The following is a 21011-nucleotide window of genomic DNA, read 5'->3' as shown; positions in this document are numbered from 1 at the left end:
AGTGGCTATACCTTTCATGTAACTATTTATGTGTTGCTTATGAATTGAATTGTAACACTTCTTAGTGACTGGATAGGTTAAACCAATGCCTTCCTAGAAAACTACGACATCAATGAGCAACACCTGACCTTTTGCTGTTCCTGCTAATAAAGTAAAAATGGCTTCACTAGATAAGGACGACACCTAGAACATGTAGAAAAAGCATCAATTCTTTGGCTTTCCTGATTGAAGGATTTATTTTTACAACTCCAGTGTATAATATGCCATTATAAACAATTTTTACCATAGTATAATGCTATAAATTCACTAATTTCCATATCTATTAGCTAATCCAGTTAGATATCGACTTATGATATGCAGTGAAGACAGATCATTGCAAATTGTTTACATTACCGATAATTAAAATAAATGTATGCATGTTTGGCATACATCTTTGTAAAGCAAATTGTATACAGACATCCCCCTAAAAGCATTAAAAAAAAAAACAAGAACTTTGGCATACACCATGTTGACAGGCAGAGATGCAAACACAATGACTTAAACACTTTGTTGTATCACTGTCTATTTAGTATGAATATTGCCAACTATATCAGATTTTAAGACAGTTTCATTTTCTCTCCATCAATTTCTAACCAAGAGTTCCAAATGGTGAAGTTGAAATCATCCCTTCGTAAATTATACGGACGCCATTACGAGTTGGTTGACCGTTATGGAATAACCGTTTCACAGATGATATCGGATATGTTTCTTACGTCGTAACTACAATCCCCTTCCCTTTTCATGAATGTGACTAACCGAATTAGACTATTTAACGGGTTTGTAATAACATGAGCAACACGACGGGTGTCACATGTGGAGTAGGATCTGCTTACCCTTCCGGAGCACCTGAGATCACCCCCAGTTTTTGGTGGGGTTCGTGTTGCTCAGACTTTAGTTTTCTATGTTGTTTCTTGTGTACTATTAATATTTGTCTGTTTGTCTTTTTCTTGCCATGGTGTTGTCAGTTTATTTTCGATTTATGAGTTTGACTGTTCCTCTGGTATCTTTCGCCCCTCTTGACACAATGCTTGAAGTTACTAACTTAGAGCATGATGAAAAATAATAGTTTTACAATTTAAAATATGAATACATGTACAACATACAGCTGGTTAGAATGCAAACCATTCAGCTTGCTAAATATCCAATAAGTGCCACAAAATATGCAGAAATTTTAGACTGGAGGCAAACCCTACACAAATACACTAGCTCAATGAACACCAGCTTGGTTTGACAATACTAAAATGTATGTAAAACTATAATTTAATAGAACATAGGTGGGTATACAGGCAATCAAATCTTGTATATATCCAAGTAAAAAAAAAATAAGTGTTCACCGTACACCAGTGTTGTATGCAAGAATACCGTGAACTGAAAATGTCAAACAAATATGCAAACTTTTATGTTCCAATGTGTATAGGACTATAGGTCGGTATGCCGACAATCAAACCTATGAATTCCATTTTTTTACAAGAGTTTATTGAAAAGCGGGTTGATATACAGGAATAAACCCCTGAGTGTTGCAGTTAAGAATTGAGAGCTTTCTTTCAAATTCAAACGAAGTTGAAGGCTATACATAAGTAATTCCTTACATCGATGTAATTCGGCCTTTGACATGTTTGATGGAGATACATTTGTATGTCTCTTTCAAAATCATACACATCTCCTTATTTTCTAGGGGGGGGGGGGGGGGGTTATGCAAACATAAGTAAATAAGAAATGTTACTACACAGCAAATGCTTAGCATTCAGGCAGACAGACTTGCCAATACAAACATGAATCCAGAATAAAATTTTAGAATCCATGCAGGCATACAAGTACCTGGCAGAAAAATGCCAAAATAAATAATAATTTGAGTCTATATGCAGGCATACAGACCTGACAAATACTAATATACGCAGAAAGTGAGAGTTTAGCATACGCCAGGTCGGTATGCAGGCATACAGACTTGACAAATACTAGTATACGCATACAGTGAGAGTTTGGCACACACCAAGTCAGTATGCTGGCATACAGACCTGACAAATTCTAGTATACATTTGTACACATAGAGTAAGAGTTAAGCATACACCAGGTCAGTATGCAGGCATACAGACCTGACAAAAACTAGTATATGAATAGAGTGAGAGTTTAGCATACACCAGGTCGGTATGCTGGCATACCGACCTGACAAATTCTAGTATACACATAGATTCAGGGTTTGGCATACACCAGGTCAGTATGCAGGCATACAGACCTGACAAATACTAGTATATGAATAGAGTGAGAGTTTAGCATACACCAGGTCGGTATGCTAGCATACCGACCTGACAAATTCTAGTATACACATAGAGTGAGGGTTTAGCATACACCAGGTCGGTATGCAGGCATACAGACCTGACAAATACAAGTAAGAGAAAAAAGACTGAATTTAGCATACTTTTCATTGAAACATCTGAAATAAAGATGGGCAAATGCTATGTTATGTATATATTTCAAAAATGGCATAAAAGTATAACAAAAATGCAGAATGAGTAATTTTTTAAGGTTTATTTGCTTCAACTATTTCCTGGGTGTTGAAATAGTTCATTCTAGCATCCTATGAAAAAGGTTTATGATAAAATGATGAAGTTTTGGATTCGCATTTACAAAAAAAGACCACAAATCTTGCAAAAAAATGACAGACAAATATTAATAATGCTATACAGTGACTTTTTAACGCGAAATATATCAATCACCCCAAAAGATGTAGCTTTTTCACACAAAAATCAGTTAAGTGGCATATGAGAATTTCTAATTTTAGATGAGAACGTGTTAATACAATTATATGTCTCTGGTTTTACTATCCATTCCTTATTTTCTGATATCAAAAAATGATTTTGATATCAGTAAATCGATTTCTTGAATTAAAAAGGATAAAGAATATTTTCTGATATCAAAAATTCATTTTTGGATATCAGGAAATCGATTTTTGATATCAGAAATTCGAATTTTTGATATCAGAAAATATTCTTTAAGAAATAGATTTCCTATAAAAAAAATGATTTTGTGTCATTGTGATATCAAAAATTCGAATTCCTGATTATTTTTTTATATCAAGAATTCAATTTTTGGGATAACAAGAAATATTTTTTGATATCAGAAAATAAGGAATAAATAGTAAAACGGCATCTCATTTGTATAAAATCAACACTGAAGTACAGCTACCGATATTAGAGTGTAGGACGTCATGCATAGTTTAAAATCAGCAGATTAAATACTTTGAGCTTGCTATTGTTGTTATATTTTTACCTTTGTTTTTATATCGTATAAAAACAATGAGATAGTAGTCTCAGGTCATATGGAGCATTTCGTGTTGAGGCAAATCTTTGACAATCTCTGTTCAATTTATTCACATTTTTTTTATACTCGGGCTATTTAAAGCTAGATATATTGTTTATAAATCATTCTGTCTTTTGATGAAGACCGTATATTGTCCTCTAAGTGTCTTTTGTTAAAGACCGTATATTGAACTCTAGATGTCTTTTGTTGAAGACCGTTTATTGAACTCTAGCTGTCTTTTGTGTTGAAGACCGTATATTGACCTCTTGATGTCTTTTGTTGAAGACCGTATATTGATCTCTAGATGTCTTTTGTTGAAGACCGTATATTGACCTCTGGATGTCTTTTGTTGAAAACCGTATATTGATTGACCTCTAGGTGTCTTTTGTTGAAGACCGTATATTGACCTCTAGGTGTCTTTTGTTGAAGACCGTATATTGACCTCTAGATGTCTTTTGTTGAAGACCGTATATTGACCTCTAGATGTCTTTTGTTGAAGACCGTATATTGACCTCTAGATGTCTTTTGTTAAAGACCGTATATTAACATCTGGATGTCTTTTGTTGAAGACCGTATATTGACCTCTAGGTGTCTTTTGTTGAAGACCGTATATTGACCTCTAGATGTCTTTTGTTGAAGACAGTATATTGACCTCTAGATGTCTTTTGTGCGTTTGTGTTGCTATCTCATTAACTTATAACACACATCTTTCATATAAAAAGTCTAATTCTTGAGAAAAGTGAACCAATTACTGAAACTGTATGTGGAAATAGGACGAAATATTCTTACAGAAAAATTATCAACCATATAATTTTGAAACTAAAGCATAAATGCAAGGTACTTTTCTTATATATTAGTGCTGTTGCAAGTCAATTGAACAATGACATGGGATCCGGTCGGCTCATCAATATTGCCCGGGTGGCAGCGACGGACAATATTTCATTGAAGCTTATATTGTAAATATGGACCTTGTATACCACCTTTGATAAGTGTTTAGTATATGACGATAAATTTTCACATTTGTTCTCGTACTAGAAACAACAAAATTATTTATTTTGTAAACACTTTTCCGTACTCCATGTATACCTTATAACAAAATTATTTGTATTTACCTGTGTACGTTATTTTATTTGGCGGCATTTTGTCCAAGGTTATGGTTGTCTTTCTGATATTGTTTTACATCTAACCCCCTTGTTTTATGAATTTTGTATTTACATTGTGTCATCGTTCAGTGTATGTTCACTTGTTTTTGTTAATATGTCTTTTGATTGAGTTAAGCCATTTCAATTTATATTTTATAGTGCGTCTTTCTTTGTTGTGATGTTACACTATTGTTTCAGGTAGGGTGAAGGTTTGCGCCTATTAAAACGTTTAAACCCGCTGCATTTGATTGCACCTCAGTGTCCTAAGTCAGGAACCTGATGTTCAGTGGTTAAATTGTGGTTTGTTGATGTGGTTCATACGTGTTTCTCGTTATTCGTTTTTAATATAGATTAGACTGTTGGTTTTCCAGTTTGAATGGTTTTACACTAGTCATTTTTGGGGCCCTTTATAGCTTGCTGTTTGGTGTGAGCCAAGGCTCCGTGTTGAAGGCCGTACTTTGACCTATAATGGTTTACTTTTACAAATTGTGACTTGGATGGAGAGTTGTATCATTGACACTCATACCTTGTCTTCTTATATCTACTTGAAAACATCTCCTGTATAGAATTGAAACTAAAATGTGATGTAGCTTTCCTTACGACGATCTATGACGTACAATCCTAGTGGTAATCCTTTGGTGTCGCTCAATTTATCCTTTTTGGAAATTGACATTTCTTGGGTTAATCAAAAGCTTATAAGTTGTGTGATATACTGTTTTTTTTTATTTCCCCTTGATCTTTATGGTCAGCCAAAGCGGCTTGACAATCGTCTGATCCGAATTTATTTAATAGTTTTATAGCTTCGTCATCAGAACAAAGTGGTTTACCTTTGTTCATGTTGAAGTATTTCTTGAAGAATACACAGCATTTCCACAGAAATCGTATCATTTGTTTATTTTTTATAAATCGACAATTCCACCAGACTATGACCATTCTTTGTTTAAGTGGAAATTGATGGAATTGTATCATCGAAATTCCGATGTTGACATAGTTTTATTTATTGTTTCCTTCCAATCAATAATAGCTTAACTACATATATAGACACGTCAGGGTAAATCATAAATGCAAATATGGCTTAAAACTCCCAAATCAATACCCTATTAGCAACACCATCGAACTCTCTGATCTGATACGGCATTGACAACATTTAATAGATATATTTTCTTCTTAATACATTGATGTTTAATATTTAATTTGATTTAATTTATAATTATAACCTTGTCACGCATAAATATTTCTTCTTCGTTTACCGTTACGTAGTAGACTTTGTATCTATATTGTACTGAGGACAATGGTTGAATGATCAATCCATCTCTGAATAGAATTGACTTTGCCTTTGGCTTCTTCAACTATATAATTTTGAGTATAGATGAAATGGTATATACAGAGAATGCCATGTTTGTGGTTGATTCTTTTGTTAGATAGAATAGATAGGAAAAGCACCACTTAATGTCACTTAAAAGAGAATGGTGTTGGGATTGAGTGATAGAATTCCAGAAGAAGATGAAACGAAAAGTCACGATGAAAAAAGGGACGAAGAGACAAAAGAAAATGAACATCAGCCTAAATATACCAAAAAGGAACTTAAAGATAAGTTGTGGAAGACAGTTGGGGAAGGTCATTCGGACTCACTGACTAAGTTACTGAACGAAGTGAAAGATTTTCAAAACCTGGAAGAATTACTGAATGAAGAGAATGCAGATTTCGATGAAGACGGAAATAATCTTCTCCTCTATTGCATTAAAGAAGGATGTGACAGTGGACCGTCTATTGGACGACATTTTCATAAGTGTGCCGAAATTTTAATCGCAAATAATGTAAACATAAATCATATGAACAAGGCAGGACACACTCCACTGTTTGAAGCCGTGTTCTACAAGAATACCAATTATATTACAACTTTACTGAACCACAAGGCAGAAGCGGATCGCTTTGACCAGGATGGTATAGATCCTCTTCACTTAGCCATTCATTTGGGATATAAAGATTGTTTTAATTTATTGGTACAACATGAAGAAAAAGAGGTAGGTTATTCTATTGGAACAAGAATCTCTAAGAACGGTAATGAATTCTCGAAAGATAATCAAAGGTAGTCCCATGATTGAGGATGTGGCGGTGGCAAAGGGGTTACTGCATCATTTTTTATCATCTAAGCTGTAACAAACTTGAAATATGAATTTTATGGTATTTTAATTTTTTGTAAAATTTTCCATTGCAAGTTTTTTTTTAAATCAACAAAAACCATTCGGGGAGGAGTCTCAAAATGTAGAATTAAATTTTCTTGGCGTATTTTGTAGTTACTTGTTTTATTCTTTCTTGTCTATTTTACACCCAAATGTTTTGATCCTTGTCAAAGAACAAATTAATCCCGCGAGGGCGGATGTTTGCTAAATCACTTACCAAAGGACCATACGAACCAAACAATTAAACCGTATTTGTTTACAAGTCGAATGAATTAAGTAAACACATCCATAAATGGTACAGACTTTAGATACAACATAAACTATAACTAGCAATCGGAGAAAAACTATACAAACGGAGAAAAACTATACAGGCGATAAAACATGATGATAGACTATATAATAACCGAGTCATTGCTTCTTTTCATGGCATTTAATTTCTGTTGCTGACCCATATAGAAATGTTGATAACTTTATTTAATTATATTCTAGATTTTAATAATCGTTTGTCTCTTTAATATATGATTGCTCTAATTGCTGTCCTTTGTGTTGAACAAAGAACAATTTCATTGAAGAACTTAAAACACTCCATCCAGTTGCATAGTTTGTATGTGTATGCTTAAGATGTCTTTTGGTTATTTGAGTCGTTTGGGAATGCTGTGTGATTGACGTAAATAACCCATATCTCCGTTTATTGTATGCTATAGGCATCCCCTTCGGATCAACATAACTTATACGAAATTGTTCACCCTTACTTTTTTGTTTAGTTAACGATGCGTTTATACTTTCATTAATGCCAGTTCCACTGGCAGCTACTTATCAATGAGTTCTCATTTGAGTATTTAAACTAACAACTTCTGCTTATGCAGAGATTAACATTTTTTATGAGAGGACAGGCCGAAGATTTTTTGCGAATTGAATACTAGTATTAATTTTCACCTGTTTATCCGATTCATTTCTTTGGAGTCAATTATATATACGCTTAATCTTAATTCATTCTTGTCGGGGGTACAGAGAGGAAGGGCTTTAAGTTTTTGTTCATATTCATAATAAATGGAAAAAGGAGAAGATGCAGTTTCTGACCGACTAATCGTATGAGTTAACCCAAGAAATCATGTATACAGACGATTTCATTTTTGAAAGAATTCTATGTTCCAACAGCTATACGTCGACACATTGCAAGTTAGGGGATGAAAAGAATATTTGTGACTTGTATTATTTTTCAACATTCCAAAACATATACATCTTCCAATATATTCATTGAAAATCTTTACATAATATGAAATAACTTGTGTATGGATTTTGAGCAGTCAGTCCATTTCTTTAGGTAGATTTCTTAACGCTTTCTCTGTTATACAATCAATAAATCACATATTAATCAATTAGACTATACCTGCTTCAAAAAGGGTAATTTAAGTTTATTGAAGTGTTTCTTTACAGAAAGGTGCAATTGAACACAGTACAATACACAATACAGGGAGGAAAAATAAAACGATCAATTATGTCCAGTCCAGATCAATATATAAAGATCTATCCCATAACAACTACTAATATACAATGAAATATGAACCGTACCCCTTTAAACTTAAACACAATGCACATTTTGTCGTTTACATATTTAAAATCCTGACTTGGTTTCCCTTTCTCTACACCCTTAATACTTGCCATTGTATTAGCATTATAGAGTGTCGTTTAATTTAACCATACACTTAAATTATTGTTTACAGGTCAATAACAAAATCTATAATTTGTCATAATAGATACGCGAAAAACACCTTTTTACCTTTATTTCGAGTTACTTGGATGTTCGTTTTCGCTAATCATCGAAAAATGTTAATTAATCATTTATTTCTTAGTGACGGATTACATTAATATTTTGGATTTCAACTAGACATAGTTTTTCAGATGACTTTTGGTAAGATTGTTTAAATATATTCGTTAGCATGTAATTCATATTCATATATATATATAGTGAAAGCTCTTGTATACTGTCTCTTTTGCGAAATATACAGATTCAATACATAGAACCTGTTTTATTCAACTAAACAAGCACATGGCATATAAAACCATTAACATTCACCAATATAAGTTCCATAACCAAAGCATATAGTACACACCAATTCAAACATAAATTATTTTTTGTCTGTGTCATACTAAAGAATGCACAATATTGAGGATCCATCAGCTTTAAAATATGAAATCATATCTGGGGTATTGCTTTGGTTCAGATTTATTTCATCAATTTCAACGTTACGTTTAGATTTTTTTCCGAAGAATTCAATTCTTTTCAATGCTTTGTCATATATATCAAAGATATTAAAAGGACATTCAAAACCCGTATTTCAACGACCAGACATCACTACTGATATAACCGTCTTTATTTTCATGTTATCATGGTGTATATAGATATAGGAAGATGTGGTATGAGTGCCAATGAGACAACTCTCCATCCAAGTTACATGCCTTTTTATTATTATCATATCATGTGAATTATTATAACTTTGTGAAATATCTGATTGACATATATACCTAACATCACATATGATCTGACAAACACATCAACTATCCGAATGCTGACTCTCACCCTAGAGTCTGTAAAACTACTTTATAGTATAAAATAAGGAGATGTGGGTATGATTGCCAAGGAGACAACTATCCACTTGTCTAAGAGACCAATGACTTATAGAGGTTAGCAGCTATAGATCATCGTACAGCCTTCAGCAATGAGGAAAAACTTTTCTGCATAGCAAGCTATATAATGTCCTGACATGACAAAACGTAAAACAATTCAAAAGAGAAAACCAACGGCCTTATTGGTGTGCAACACAACAAACAAAAAACAAATATGATTTACAGCAATAAACGACAGACAATGAATTACAGACCTCTGCGGGCGCCCATCCCCTTGCCAGGGACAGTTGTATCAGAGCATAAGAAAAAACTTTAAAAATCAGTTGAAATGAGCTTACCTCATCTGATCGATACAATGCACAAAACAACTCACAAAATCAATAAAGGCACAAAGTACCGATCTGAGAATACTCGTCACTAGTACCTGAAAGCAAAGACAACGTCAATAATAACAAACAATAAATCATGTATCCGAGACAAAACATCAATCAGTTCACATCCAATGGATTTAGTTTAAAGATGTCATAAACATTGTAGGAAAATATAACCTTGTGCGCTCCCATAATATAAGTATCGACAGGATTCAGAACCGCAATTGTTAATAACTGTACTTATGTAAAGCAATGTATATTTAGTTAATATGTTTAATTTATTGTTAACAAAATCAATTTATATATGTACTGATAAAGACAATATTCAGTGTTCTTACTAGTTCCAAAGTGACAACCTTATAGAATAAATTTATTCAAAAGATGGATAAGCTTACACGGATCGTATCTAAATTTACGGGCTATAAAACAACATCACCGTAAAAATTAGGAGGTACTAAGTAATTAGTTTTCTCAGGAGTATATCTCATCTTTGTTTGTTGTAATGCATATTATATTAGTACTATAACTTTGTATTCGAAACAAAACTGTTGGCATTTCGGTTTTGATTAATTTTTAAAATTTCATACATTTTCACGTTAGGGTTCATTCAGTCCTTTATATAAGAGGACAATAAGTATAATTCTACTTTGATTTCAAACCTCCCACATCGTTTTTATTACGTTTCTCTTGTCGCCTCCTGACTGCATTCCATTCAACTTTTTAGAGAATTGTCGGTTCACTACACCACGTGTCCATTTATTACGACAATGATGAAGCATGGTAACTCTTCACTATGACGATGTACATTTTAAAGTTTACTACTATTTCAATCCCCTACAAAGTATAACAAGACCTCTTTGTTAAACGAATTAAACAAAACTAGGATAAAGGACATTAATCATTCCAGAGACACTGAGTGTTTTAAATAATTTCAGGTTTATTGCAATTTTAAGGTTAGACCACGGACCTGTCAGAATACTCAAATACTACATTAAATCTAATTTCCTCCGTTTAAAGACTGCAACGCTCTATGCACTTTACCCTTATACGGGTATACAAAGTGAAATTTCTGCGCCTACCCATCACACACTCACACACGTACCATTCCCGAGTTGTATTATAAACGAAATAACCGTGACTATAAATTTCGTTGATTTGCCTTAGTCATGAACGCTCAAATCCAAACATTTGAAATCCACATATGTAAAAATACCTAAAAACGTGACGCTAGACAGTCCGATTTGTCTTCAATGGGTCGAGATTTCTTGTGCACTTCACACACAGACCCTTCCCATTTTTATTTTTTCATTAATCTGTTCTCATGCTGATTATGCATTATATATTCGACACAGTCGGACGTTTAGCAGCAAATTACGACCAATCAATGTTTATCCTCTAAGCTTTATTTTGGTTGCCATATATATATGTTGCAGGGATTTTCTAAATTTAGGCATTTTGTAAAATGCCTTAAAACTTTAAAGATTCAGGCATTTTACATAGTGACTAATTTTCTAGGCATTTTACAAAATGCCTGGAAAAATTGAACGGCATTTTACAAATTGCCTGTAATTATTTCATAGAATGAAATGTTAAAAAACAATTGAATGCTTTGAACAACAGAGCAGTTTTATTTATGATAATTAATGAATGTTAAAGCTTGCAATTTAAGAGTTTTAGTAATCAAAAATAAGTTTTACTGAATTATTCCAAATATATCACACAAGCACAGAACTCGACAACTATTTTTTTATTTCTTAAAATGTTTCGATGACAGAACTGTTGCACAATATTTGTCCTGATTTTTTGCAAATACATTGTTGGGCGTAAAATCTGGTTTTAGCACTTCGACCACATTTGGAGAAATCTGGATCATGACACTTTTAGCTCTTTCATTACCTTTTCTGATAAAACACTTAACGTTCGACAACATTGGGTTTTACAATATGCACACACGTCATACATTAATACCTTCTTTTTCATATGTTCCCAAAAGATTCAAAGTACATTATCATGATTTGTTTGATTTGTATCTTTTGGCTTATAGCTTTTAACGAACTGAAGCAGACCTGCCCATGCCGGGTGATGCATCTATAACATGAGACGCTTACCCTGTCAATGCACTGTTATTTGTATCTTCTTGGTCGATTTTCGAGATTTTAACCACAGTTAACTACTGTCTCATTAATTCATGAATTATAACCGTATTGTTCTCGTCGTAAAAATGCATGAACTATTTGCTACTGAAAGCAAACAAACAGCAATGAATCAATTAAAAACAAACTTCTTTTTCTCTGCTTCATATGTTTCACTTCACTTTTTTAATCTGGATTTTCTAAAAATTCGTTTGTAAGCCAGTTTTGTTTCTATTGAAAGAACAATTTGTCCTTCTGCCATTTTGACAAAATAATCATACATTTACTATCTGAAATACAGAGTGAGGACATACTTAATCATGTAGTTTCACTAAACAAAACATATCATGTGACATACAAACTTTCCCTGCTGGTTTTGAGGAATAAATTAATTCTACCGAACCATTAGTTATTTTCTTTGCAAATTGTTGTGTTTTGTTCACTTTTTGTCATATGCATCTCAATGATATCCTTTTTCTACAAATTGCCTGAAACTGAACAGGCAATTTGTTGAATTGTGTTTCAAAATTTCAGTCATTTTACAAAATGACTAGGTATTTTTAGTCATTTTATATATTAATGCCTGTCAAGGTTAGGCATTTCAGTATAAATTGCCTGAAAATTCAGTCATTTACAAAATGCCTAAATTTAGAAAATGCCTGCAACATATATATGTTGGTGTTGGACTCAGATCGACCTCCCAAACTGAATAAAATTCTGTTGCTCGTCTATATGAGGATAACGAAATTTGAAGATCTATATGTTTTAATTAGACTGGTCGACTTCCGTTCCCCAAATCGACGTCCAATATTATACACTTATTGGCTTCTGATAAGGTTGAAATAATGATGTTTCAACCCCAGAGATATGATATTCTCCGAGGCCAACGGCTGAGTGTGAATGTCTTGTCTATAGGGTTGATAAATCATTGTATCAATTGATATCAACAAATTATAACCACTGTGACATTTGTTTTTCCAGCGGTAAATGATATATAGCAATAAGAAGATGTGGTATGAGTGCCAACAGGAACATATATATTTTTGTTAGATATACTGTTCACAGGTACCAATGAGACAACATTTTCTCAAAGAAGATTTCCTACGTTTTTAGCAAATAAGAAAAGAGAACTTTTATAGTCATATAACAAATCCAACTTAAGTAAGAAAACCAAATTTGAAAAGTCCACCAATATGTCCTGCGTCGGATAGAAATCGACCTTATGCAAGTGCACGTATACATATACATGTATAAGACTGATTAATTTTGGAACATTCAAATACGAAACAAACTGGACGAATGTAATTGATCTCTTTTGACATGTATGGTTTTTATATCATTTCAATTTTCAGACAGTTACAGCCTTTGCATAGAGATTTTTTCAACCCGAAATAAGTTATATTCATTTGCATAAGGTCGATTTCTATCCGACGCAACTCATATATGTCCCAGATGCCCGGTCCAGATGCCATATTATATATGTCTCTGGTAAGACTTTGCTTCCGGAAACTGTGCCGGTAGTGTTTTTTCTGAAAAGTGCGGGAATTTTGACAACTGGATTATCTAATCTGGTACCCTACTCTCTACGCAGCTCATTTAATCAGATAATCTTGTATAAATCTGGCAGTGAAAACACTTTAAAATACATATGGTTAAACTAGTACACAAATCCATTACATATATGTGTCGTACACTAAAATACGTGTTTGTAGGGAATATTATTTCAAAAAGAATAGCGTTACTAATGTTCTTAGCCTTTTAGGTTCCACCACAGACCTGTTCCCATATATATATGTGTCTCTGGTTCCACTAGTAGTAGTCAAAATCTAGCACTCATATACATATAACAAACTTTTTCCTTGTAATTTGGCCAATTTCTTTCAGTTAAAACATATTTTAAACATGATTGGAATATTATTGTTTAAAAAGGTGTGGGGTATTTATGGCAGTGGGAAGAAAGTAGGCGTATTTACACTTGTATGCAAATTTGTCTGTCATTACGTCAAATCACACAGGTTCCTGTAAACTTTGACATCATAATTCAAAACATTTGACGTCACAAATAAAAAGTGATTGTTGCCTGAGGTCAAAAGGTGATTCGGAGTAGATCTAAGGTCATTCGGAGGCAAAATATAGCTAAATACCAAAAGTGTAAATACGTTTATAGAGTCAATGTATAGATATTGACACTTTTTTCTTCCCATTGCCCATATTTGATTAATATTGATAGAATGCCTAGTGCATGTGGGAGACATCAAATGCAATAATCAACAAGTTTAGGAAGAGTGGCAGAGTGATCATTTTCGGGACGTCAGAATCGGGCCTTTATTATTGCGGGAATTCATGATTCTGCCTTTAGCTTACACCAATCGAGACTGGGAATTGACTGATTAATTTTTCAGGATCTGGGAAAGAATACTTTTATTTTTTTTTTGAATTTGGGATGACGCCCCCTCTTACTGTCCCTCAAGGAATAGCTCATTATCATATAATGGATTTTGCTATCAAAATCCTTTCTCCTTTTGACAGTTATGAAAAGAAATTCAAGTTTCTTCATAAACATTTGGAAGTCCAGTCTAAAACTTTACAGGCATGATAATGAAACATTAACATGATTAAAATTATTTCTGTGTCCAAAATTTGAACTTTTATCCTGATTTTGGGTGAATTATTTTTAAAGGTAAAAGTGAAAAGTTTTTGCGCAATTGTATTCAGCAATACATGTACTTCCTTATTATGTTTGTAAAGTTTCAAAATTGCACTTCCGAAAACATTAGTTAACACTCAAACCCAATCATTTGAAAGCCACCATTGTATAAGACCTAAACATGTAAGGAGCTTTAGGACCAGAAGGGACCTTAGAAAATAGTCCGAATTTAACTTTGCCTGAGGGTGTTGGAACTTTATATAGTTTACTCATATTTCATTGTTTATCAATGGAAAATTTAAGAAAAGTTTGTTAGAAATCATGTCAGTACTGAAGCACTGACTAAGAAGAAACCTTGAATGGCCAAATTCATCTTGGATCAACTTTTCCTGAGGGATATTAATGTATGAATAATCTATAATTACAGCTATATTCAGACATAATGAAAAAACCTAAAGTTCAGCTTTACTTTTGCTGGAAATCTGGTGTTATACATCATTTTTTATACGACCGCAAAAAAATTTTGAGGTCGTATATTGGTATGACGTTGGCGTCGTCGTCGTCGTCGTCGTCCGAAAACACAATGGTTTTCGCACTCTAACTTTAGTTTAAGTGAATGGATCTCTATGAAATTTTACCATAAGGTTCAATACCACAATAGGAAGGTGGGGATTGATTTTGGGGGTTATGGTACCAACAGTTAAGGAATTAGGGGCCAAAAAGGGGCCGAAAATAAGCATTTTTGTAACTTCCAGACATAACTTGTGTGTTAGCATATGGATCTCTTTGACATTGTACCACAAGATTCCATATCTCAAAGGGTCAATGCTGGGATTGATTTTGGGGTTAATTGCCTCAAAATTTTAGGAATAAGGGGCCAAAAGGGGGCAAAAAACAAGCATTTTTCTAGTTTCATGACAATAACTTGTGTGTAAGTGTATGGATCTTTCTGAAATTTTACTACAAGGTTCCATTTCACAAAGGGAAAGCTGGAATTGAGTGTTGTGGTAATTGCCCAAAACGTTTAGTAGTAAGGGGCCTAAAAAGGGGTTTAAAATAAGCATTTTTTAGTTTCTAGACAATAACTTGTGTTCAAGTGTATGGATCTCTCTAAAATTGTATTACAAGGTACCATACCACAAAGGCAAGGCTGTTATTGAGCTTGGTTTGGGGGGAAAGGGGGGTGGGGATGATGAATCATAAGGGGGGCGGGGTCAAAAAAGGGGTAATTTTTTTTTTTCCTTTTTTTTTTGTTTAAAATTAACATAATAAGTTAGTTATTATTTATCACGAAGAGAAAGTAGGAATTGAGTTTTGGGGTTAATTGCTCAAACATTTATGAATAAGGGGCCAAATATTGGTCAAAAATAAGGATTTTTTTAGTTTGCAACAAAAACTTGTGTTCAAGTGTATGGATCTCTGTGAAATTGTATTGCAATGTACCATACCACAAATTGAAGGTTGTGATTGAGGTGGGGGATGATGAATCAAAAGGGGGTTGAAAAAATGTGTGGGAGGTAGGATTTTTTTTTTTTTCCTTTTTTTTTTCTTTAAAATTTTCCATTTAAAGATGGTTGTTTCAGATTTATATATGAAAGAAAATAATAATGATACGGTTATATATCATGAGGAATTGAAATTTAAAATTATGTATATTGGAAATTTAAGTTACATTGGAAAGTAATAATTGGCTTTGGGGGGGGGGGGGGGGGGGGAGGGGGGGATGGTTATGGCTCTAATGTTTAAGGAATAAGGGGAAAAAAGGTTAAAAAACAAGGGTTTCCATTTTAATAGACAAATAATTGAGTAAAGAACATTATTTAAAAGCAGTGTAAGGTTGGTAATTCAAACTCATTTAAATATCTCATCTACACTGCTTTTAAATTATGTAAATTGGAAATTTGCCAATAACTTTATTGTTAATAAATGCATTGGAAATTTGCCAACAATTTTAGTGTAATAAACTTCATTGGAAATTTGCCAATATAAAATTTTGCTGATGAAGGTTTTTTGTTTACCTTTAGCCTTGACTATGAAGTCATTTTCTACTTTTATAGCCTTATGATGTAGTTGAATTATTTAATACTTTTATGATGTGTTTAAATGGGGTTTTATCATGTTTGTTTATGGTTGCAAATTTATTGTTTTAGTATAATAAACTCTATTTAAAATTTGCCAATAAAAAAAATTTTTGTTTATTTTTAGCTATGATTATGATGTCATTTTCTATTTTACTTTTATGGTTGCAAAGAAATTTTTATTTTTAGATATTACTGTTAAATGATGCTGATTAAGGTTTTTGCTATGTTTAGCCATGACTATGATGTCATTTTCTATTTTAATATCTGTTATGATGTATTTAAATTGGCTTTTATGGTTACAAAGGAATTTTATTTTTAGATATTACTATAAAATGTTGCTGATGCTGATTAAGGATTTTGTTTATTTTTAGCCATGACTATGATGTCATTTTCTATTTTAATACCTTTATGATGTAATTTCCATTTTTAGATATTACTGTTAAATGATGCTGATTAAGGGTTTTTTGCTATGTTTAGCCATGACTATGGTGTCATTTTCTATTTTAATATCTTTATGAAGTATTTAAATGGGCTTTTATGATTACAAAGGAATTTTATTTTTAGATATTACTTTAAATGTTGCTGATTAAGGATTTTTGTTTATTTTTAGCCATGACTATGATGTCACTTTCTATTTTAATACCTTTATGATGTATTTAAATGGGCTCCCATGTATTTAGATTTTTGATTATTTATACATGTTACCAAATTGGTCCACATTGAACAAAAACGGTCCAAATTTCAACTTTATTACATTACATCAAACATTGAATTCTACATATTCTTTGATATATTGAAATTAACAAACAATTTAGTTTATGGATATTCCACCATAATAGGTAAATTAAATTTTTTCCAGTTCTTACACCACATTCATCCTGTGTCAGAAACCTATGCTGTGTCAAATATTTAATGACAATCCAAAGTCATAGCTGTATCAAGCTTGAATTTTGTGTCCATACTTGCCCCAACTGTTCAGGGTTCGACCTCTGCGGTCGTATCAAGCTGCGCCCCAGCGAAGCATTTTATTGTAAATTAGACTCTGATATAAACCAAATTGTAAATTATGAAGTTAAAACAAAAAAAAAAAAGATTTGTTTAATTTGGGTTGCCAGACCTGAACTTTATTTTCTATATCTGTGCAAAAGACCATTTAGTCTGAAATTAAAATTATGTATTATTGTTAATAAAAAAAAATCCCTAACAGCACTATCAATATCCTTGAAGATTACTCTTAAAATGTCTAGATTCTCAACAACTTTTCAAGTTTGGAATTCAAACATAGCTTTTATAGCTGACTATGGGGTATGGGTTTTACTCATTGTTAAAGGCCATAAAGTGACCTATAGTTGTTAGTTTCTGTGTCTTTTGGTCTCTTGTGGAGAGTTGTCTCATTGCCAATCAATCTACATCGTCTTATTTTTATATTTAATAGCATTATTCTTAATTCTCATTTTTGTCTTGTGGCGTTGCCTCAACAAAGTCACCAATGTGAGACTTAGACATGCTGTTTCTTCTTGTGTTGGAGGCAGTGGCAACAGTTTATTAAAGTTTGTGATTAGGTCATTTTAAAGAGAACCACTAATGGTACTTACCTGATATTTGGTATACAGTTATACAAGCAATGACACATTTACATGAAGATTATTTGGCCCTAAGTCATGGTCTATTGCCTTTAAAACTTTCGTGCAATCTACATGTTAAAGTTTGTGATTAAGTCAGTTTATTGGGAATCACTATGATAAATCAATGGTAATTAGTTTGCAGTTGTATTTGTATTGTCACATCTCATTTCAATGGAGATTATTTGTTCCTGCACCTTCAGTCATGGTTCATTGACTCTGAATGTTTTGCATGCTTTACATGTTAAAGTATTGCCATTTTAATTTCAACATACATGGAAATAACCTACAGGTGAGCCATATCTTTGCATTGACAGTATATAAAAAATATTACAGGGTTAAATAGTAACTTTTTTTCATAAAAGACAAACAGAACAAAAATGTGATGTACTAATTATGTGATTTTACAGATATTTAACAGAAAAGATGGAAAAGGAACTCCTCCACTGGTAGCAGCTGTTCAACATGGACACATAGATATATGTCATTTATTGATAGATGGTGGTTGTGACATCAATGCTTATGATAGTAAACTCCAGAGAAATGCTTTACATTATGCTGTTATAGCCAAAAGATTTGATTTATTTGAATTACTGTTAAAGTAAGTAAAAATGCCACATGTTCATGAAGTTTGACAAGGATAATAGAGATCCTCACTCCCAAAACATGAAAAAGTACCAGTAGTTCACAAGTAGTTATATGCAATATAACTTTTTTGTGTGCTATGGTTCGATGTTTGTGTTGCATATGTTATGGTATGTGTGTGTGTTGTTTGCATTGCCATCCATCTGTACACACAAAATTTTGTTTACAATTAATTTTATAAAAGTAGACCAATGCCATGTTTCTCAGCACAAAACAAAGATTGACTTTAAATAGCCATGGTCTTATCAAAAAAGATAACCAGAGCCTTTAGTTTACTAATTGTACATGAAATTGTTTAAAGTCATATATTAAAGTAATTTGGCATGTACTTAATATAAACCATTATATTTTTGAAGCTGATTTACTAAGTCAATAAAATGTCTAATAATTATAGACCTTATACTTTCACTAAAATTTAAACTTTTTGAACTTAAGTGAGATACCTCCTGACAAATGTTATTTGTGCATATATTTATACACATTACCATCCGTACCATTAACAGCAAACTCTCACTGTTCCATTTTTATATATGTAGAATAATGAAACTTTGTTTAAAATGATTTAGTATTAAGATAATATTAATTGCAGTTTTATTCAGGTTAATTTAAGGTAATTTAGAAAATGAATAGGCATCATTGTCAAAATCAACAAGGATGAATTGCACAATACAATTACTACTTTGATTTATTTAAATCTACTGATTAAAGTTGATGAATTTTAAATATTTTATTAAAAATAGTCCTGAAAGGTAATATAATTCAAACAAGAATGTTTGCATAGCTTTGATGGTTTATTAATTCGCCTTTGGTTTCCTGTTATTTCCAGAAGGATAAGTTTGATGAAAAAAATATTGGCAGATGAACAACACAAGGTCAGTGTGTTGTTGGAATTTGTTCCAAATTTGCATTACATGTTTAAAAGGTTCTAAATAAATGTACATGCTGTGGTTATACACTTATTTCAATGGATATACCCCAGTAGATGAATTATGATTATAAACAGTTATAGCAATCAGAAGAGATCTATACATATATTCGATTATGTTCCATAATTTGATGAGTTTGTTATCATTGGAACAAGTTTTAAAGGATTTTTGCTCCTAAGTGAATTAAGAACGTTCCATGCTAACTGACTGGGTCCTTTATGATAAATATCATTCTCTAGATGGTTGCTGTCTCATTGACATCTCCTTTTATTCATATGCTAGCTCTCTTACCCTTTAGTTGACATGAAATAATAAATAGTACCTCTCTTGGCAATAAGTTGAGATGAAATGATACATACTTATCAATTATGGACTTTTGACAGGGTCAATGTGTTTTATATAGACTTGTTCGGATTATATTGACTGAGGACAAGGTCCAATATAACTGAGTGAAAGTCCTTAATTTCTATATTACATATGTAAGTAGTATATTATAGAAATGGGCCATGATCAGTGGTGGATCCAGAAATTTTCATAAGTGGGGGCCCACTGACTGCCTAAGAGGGGGCCTGCTCCAGTCATGCTTCAGTGATTCCCTATGTAATCAACCAAATTTTTCCCTCAAAAGGGGGGGGGGGGGGGCTACCCCCCACCCCCTAAATCCGCCTCTGATGATTGTTGTCTAGCAGAGGGTAATTTCATACTGGAATGGCGATATAAAGTTAGAAGTATAGCATCAATATATATATATAAATAGAAAAATACCATCCATATACTTAAATACCCTTTGAATCATGTAATCATAATAACCAATGAAAAAAGAAGAATGCTACACCATATGTAATATTACCTTATATATTAATGTTTTTTAAGTGTTATTTGTAGATCTTTGATAGTCTCTTTTAGATTTATCCAAGCTGTATGTGAAGAAATCAGTACAGTATTAAACTCCTCTAAATTAGAATTAATCTTATATATCTTTGTTACATATATATGTGAAAATCATTAATATCTTTAGAAAGTATCTAACAAATAAACATTATTGATGTAACATTTCATTTTCCTCTTTGTACATAGTATAACTTTGGTGATAGTATAATCAAGATCATAATAAGGACACTGTAGATATTCAGTTGATTTTCATTTGGTCTTTTACTTGAAGTATTATGGTATACCGTTGTCCGTCCATCGTTAACATGTCGGACAATAACTCAAAAACACTTTAATCAAATTGCATGAAACTTTGGTGAATTGTTAATATCTATTGATGTGAGCTCCCTTTCGATTTTTATAAATTT

At 32.5% G+C, this 21011-nt stretch overlaps 1 protein-coding gene across 12 annotated transcripts in view; it reads left to right on the top strand.

Moving 5' to 3' along the window:
- The first annotated feature begins 5923 nt into the window (after nucleotides 1-5923).
- LOC127739432 (ankyrin repeat domain-containing protein 11-like) overlaps nucleotides 5924-21011 on the top strand; it is a 70778-nt gene continuing 55690 nt past the window's right edge. For 4 of the 12 annotated variants that reach the window (XM_052251184.1, XM_052251185.1, XM_052251186.1 and 1 more), the window contains exons 1-2: nucleotides 5925-6502; nucleotides 18553-18743. In XM_052251184.1, coding sequence (XP_052107144.1) covers nucleotides 5945-6502; nucleotides 18553-18743 — 749 coding nt within the window. In that variant the 5' untranslated portion in view covers nucleotides 5925-5944. Of the gene's footprint in view, nucleotides 6503-8322; nucleotides 8574-18552; nucleotides 18744-21011 lie in introns of those variants that run through there. The other 8 variants (XM_052251192.1, XM_052251191.1, XM_052251190.1 and 5 more) reach the window with 4 other exon arrangements.

The sequence above is a fragment of the Mytilus californianus genome, unplaced genomic scaffold, assembly GCF_021869535.1.
Source record: "Mytilus californianus isolate M0D057914Y unplaced genomic scaffold, xbMytCali1.0.p SCAF_4, whole genome shotgun sequence".
Lineage (NCBI taxonomy): Eukaryota > Metazoa > Mollusca > Bivalvia > Mytilida > Mytilidae > Mytilus > Mytilus californianus.
The sequence above is the reverse complement of the archived record's forward strand: the minus strand, read 5'-3'. Positions and strand labels throughout refer to the sequence as shown.